This window comes from Bison bison, unplaced genomic scaffold (genome assembly GCF_000754665.1).
Source record: "Bison bison bison isolate TAMUID 2011002044 unplaced genomic scaffold, Bison_UMD1.0 scf7180017863885, whole genome shotgun sequence".
Classification (NCBI taxonomy): Eukaryota; Metazoa; Chordata; class Mammalia; order Artiodactyla; family Bovidae; genus Bison; species Bison bison.
This window is the reverse complement of record NW_011494457.1, coordinates 147,702-151,434: the sequence shown is the minus strand read 5'-3', so window position 1 is coordinate 151,434 and position 3,733 is coordinate 147,702. Positions and strand designations below refer to the sequence as shown.

The 3,733-nt window shown below is 59.0% G+C and overlaps 1 protein-coding gene across 1 annotated transcript in view; it reads right to left on the bottom strand.

The window, feature by feature from the left end:
• The window catches only part of CACNA1I (calcium channel, voltage-dependent, T type, alpha 1I subunit), a 112,689-nt gene that overhangs the window by 37,318 nt on the left and 71,638 nt on the right, over positions 1 to 3,733 (bottom strand). Inside the window, exons 9-10 of the mRNA XM_010833752.1 lie at positions 3,385 to 3,691; positions 7 to 383 (exon numbers count right to left, since the gene is read on the bottom strand). Coding sequence (XP_010832054.1) covers positions 7 to 383; positions 3,385 to 3,691 — 684 coding nt within the window. The remainder of the gene's footprint in view (positions 1 to 6; positions 384 to 3,384; positions 3,692 to 3,733) is intronic.

The window sequence follows — 3,733 nt, the reverse complement described above, 5'->3', positions numbered from 1 at the left end:
AATAGCCATCATGATGCCCCGGTTGAAGTATTTGCTGTCCACGATGCCCCGCAGCTTGGCTCGCGTCTCCCGCCACACGTCTTCACACAGCCGGGCCGCCCCGTCGGCCGGCCCCTCCTCGTCCTCCTTCCCCAGCTCCAAGGAGGCCCCGTCCTCGCTGGTCCGGGCCACATCCGCGCCGACTTCATCCTCGCTGCCCCCTGCGTCCCCGGAGCCCGAGCCCTCCTGGCCCGAGTCACTGCTGCTGCCCGGGCCTGAGGGCCGCTGGTCGCTCTCGTGCTGGCAGCGGGGGCAGCTGGCAGGGTCGGAGGCCAGCATGGCAGAGATGGGCTGCACCAGCGTGTGGGGTGTCGGGTCCAGGGGGCTGTGTCGGGGGCATAACTCTGGAAAGGAAGCAAGGGTCAGGGTCGGGGCCTCGGGTCATGCAGGAAGCAGTCCCCACCTGCAGTGGGTCTGGCATAACCTGGGTCACCACCTGCATGAGCCCACAGGATCTGCCTGGAACCCACCAGCGCTGTTTGGAGGCCGACGGCTGGTGGTTCCTGGGGAAATGCACTTCCCCTTCTCGGCTTTCCTGGCCCCCAAAGAAAAGCAGGGACCAGAAGCACCCACCCCACAGAGCTGTAGGGTGGGTTGTACTGGTTAAGACGCAGATGAGCCCTGAGGAGTGTCCTTGCTCCATCACTTCCTGACCTGTGGCCCCCCAAGATTAGTCACCAAAAGACCCTTCAGGTACCCCAGCCTGTCCCCACTGTTTTGCTTCATGGCATCATGGAGCCTGGAAAACGGCTGAAAAGGCCGGTGTGGAGGGTAGACACCCCTCAGAGGAAGCCAAGGTGGCCTCAATGTTCCTCAATTTTCCTGGGGTCTATCGCATCCAGGGAAGAAGGAGGCAGGGGCCCTGGGCAAAGGAAAGTCTTCATTCTAGAAGCATCTCTCCCCGCCCCCAGGCTCCCCTCCACACAGCTGAGTCGAGGTGGGCCCTGGGGAGCGGGCAGGAGGTCCCCACACGTGGCAGGGGCAGGAGCTGTCATCCCAGGGCTGTCCCCAGAGAGGTGAGGAGCTCGGCTAGTATTGGATCCAAGTTCTATGATCTGTGAACCATTTCAAAGAGGCGTCAGAGAGGCTCCGTTTGGGTGGTTTGGTTCCTTCTTTATATTTGTCTGTTTTCCTAGAATAAACGGGTTTTGCTTGTGTAGCAAAAAATATATAACATTAAAGGGGAAGAAAAGCCTGAAATGTCTACCCTTCATTTCCACGCTTGCTACCAAATACCTCTGGATAAGGCTCTCTGACTCACTCATCCTCTAGACCGGTGGGGCTGCCAGGGGTGGGCCCACCTCAGCATTGGAGGTCAGAGAAGAGCACTTCCCAGCCCAGCTGTGCATGGGGTTGACCCCCTAAGGCTTGTTTCCCAAGGAAGGGAGGAGTTGGGGGAGGCACGGAGGCCCAGGGCAGGGGACGACCTCCCTCCAGAAGCCTTCTAAGGGCTTCTCTCCACGCAATTTCTCGGGAGAGAGTGGTGGGCGACAGCAGGAAGTCCCCAAGTGGTAAACACCCTCCCCGCATCATCCAGGAACACAGGGTGCCAGCCTTGCCCAGACCCCCGCTCCCCCGACCACGTGCTGGGCCAGCCCACAGGCCACCTGGAGCCTCCTCCAAGACCACGCCTAGACGGCTGGCACTCAGGGACGGGTGGGCGGCCGCCCTGAGGATGAATTCTCCAGCTTGTCTCTGAGCATCTCAGATTCCCAGAACATGAGAGCTGCAGGAGCGAGGCTTGGGGTGGCTGACTCCACAGGGCCTGGCCTCATCCTCACGCCATGGATGGAGACCAGAGGGCCGCAGAGGAGCCAGGCCAGCCAGCGTCACAGCTGCCGCTGCTCTGGGGTGCAGTCCTGAGGCCGGCTGCCTTCCTCACTGGCACCAACTGGGGGGCAGGGCTGGGCCTGGGGTGGGGCTCACCTCCTGTGGCTCCTTCGCCTCCTCTTACCGGAGAGGTTCACGTCCCCCTGGGTAGTGGGGGGCGGGGAGCGGCAGAGCCTGTAACTCTGATGTCCCTAACACACTGTGTGACCTTGGGTGACTCCTTTCATCCCTCTAGACCTTAGTATTCCCATCTGAACAAGGGAGCCAATATTACTCTGCTCCCTTCTTAAGACTGTTTTCTAGAACAGATGAGAAAATGCATGGAAAACCCTTTGAAGCCTAAGGGGCTAACTCTCTGGAACCGTCTACAGTCGAGCAAGAGAAATGATCCCAAGGCAGGAGCAGATCACAGTGTGTGAGGTGCCCGACATGCCTGCTCAGGTGTGCTAGCAGGCAGGCAGGTAGCAGCAGGAAGCCATGGGCGGGGCCGGGGAGGGGAGATGGTCTGCAGCGGAAAGGGATTTTATAGTTTCATAAAACTAAGGAAAACTATAAAGGAAACTAAGGAAAACTATAAAGAAAGCTGAACGCCTAAGAACTGATGCTTAGGAGATCCAACCAGTCCATCCTAAAGGAAATCAGTCCTGAATATTCATCGGAAGGACTGATGCTGAAGCTGAAACTCCAATACTTTGGCCATCTGATTAGAAGAACTGACTTATTTGAAAAGACTCTGATGCTGGGAAAGGTTGAAGGCTGGAGGAGAAGGGGACGACAGAGGATAAGATGGTTGGATGGCATCACCAACTACTTGGACATGAGTTTGAACAAGCTCCGGGAGTTGGTGATGGACAGGGAGGCCTGGCGTGCTGCAGTCCATGGGGTCTCGAAGAGTCAGACATGACTGAGCGACTGAACTGAAAACTAAGGACAGATACTTCAGTACTTTGGCCACCCGATGCAAAGAGCCGACTCATTGGAAAGACCCTGATGCTGGGAAAGATTGAAGGAAGGAGGAGAAGGGGATGACAGAGGATGGGATGGTTGGAGGGCATCATTGACTCAAAGGACATGATTTTGAGCAAACTCCGGGAGATAGTGAAGGACAGGGAAGCCTGGTGTGCTGCAGTCCACGGGGTTGCGAAGAGTCAGACACGACTGAGCTGCAGAACAACAAAGGACAGATAACTGTTCATTGTTTTGTGCAGGGAGCCACGGTAGAGCCTGAGTCCTGTGCACATAAGGGGTCAGAAGGGAATTCCTCCAGGGTGGGGCTAGGCCTCCCCAAGTCCAGGGCCAGGCCAGGCCAGCCCAGGCCCCAGCAGGTGATCGGGAAAGGAGACAGGCAACTGAGAGTGTGGACTGCAGCTCCCGGGGAAGGCCCAGGTTCTGAACTAGATGGACACCTCTGCTTGTGCTGGAGAGACAGGCCACGTTTTCAAACTGCCGCGTCTGAGTCCCCAGCTGGAGACACACCAGGCCTGGCTGGAGCACCCTGGAGGCCCCGCGACTTACTGTAGTGCCTGGGCTCCTTGGCGCGGGGCCCGGGCGTGGCAGAGCCGGGCATCCCCGCGGCCTGGCGCCGGCTCCGCAGGGCCTGGTAGAGGCCCAGGGCCCGGCGCTTGGCCTTGCGCAGGATGTGGCAGACGTACTGGAAGATCTCCTCGTAGCAGTCGCCGGGCTCGGCGTAGCTGGCCACCGTGCTGGAGGACAGGTAGCGCTGCCGCTGCTCCAGCATCAGCCGGTGCTCCCGCTGCTTGGTCTCCGAGGACCGGGTCGCTATGACAACGAGGCACAGGTTGATCATGAAGAAGGAGCCCACCTGTGACCAACGGGAGGAGAGGACAGGGACAGAGGGGATGGT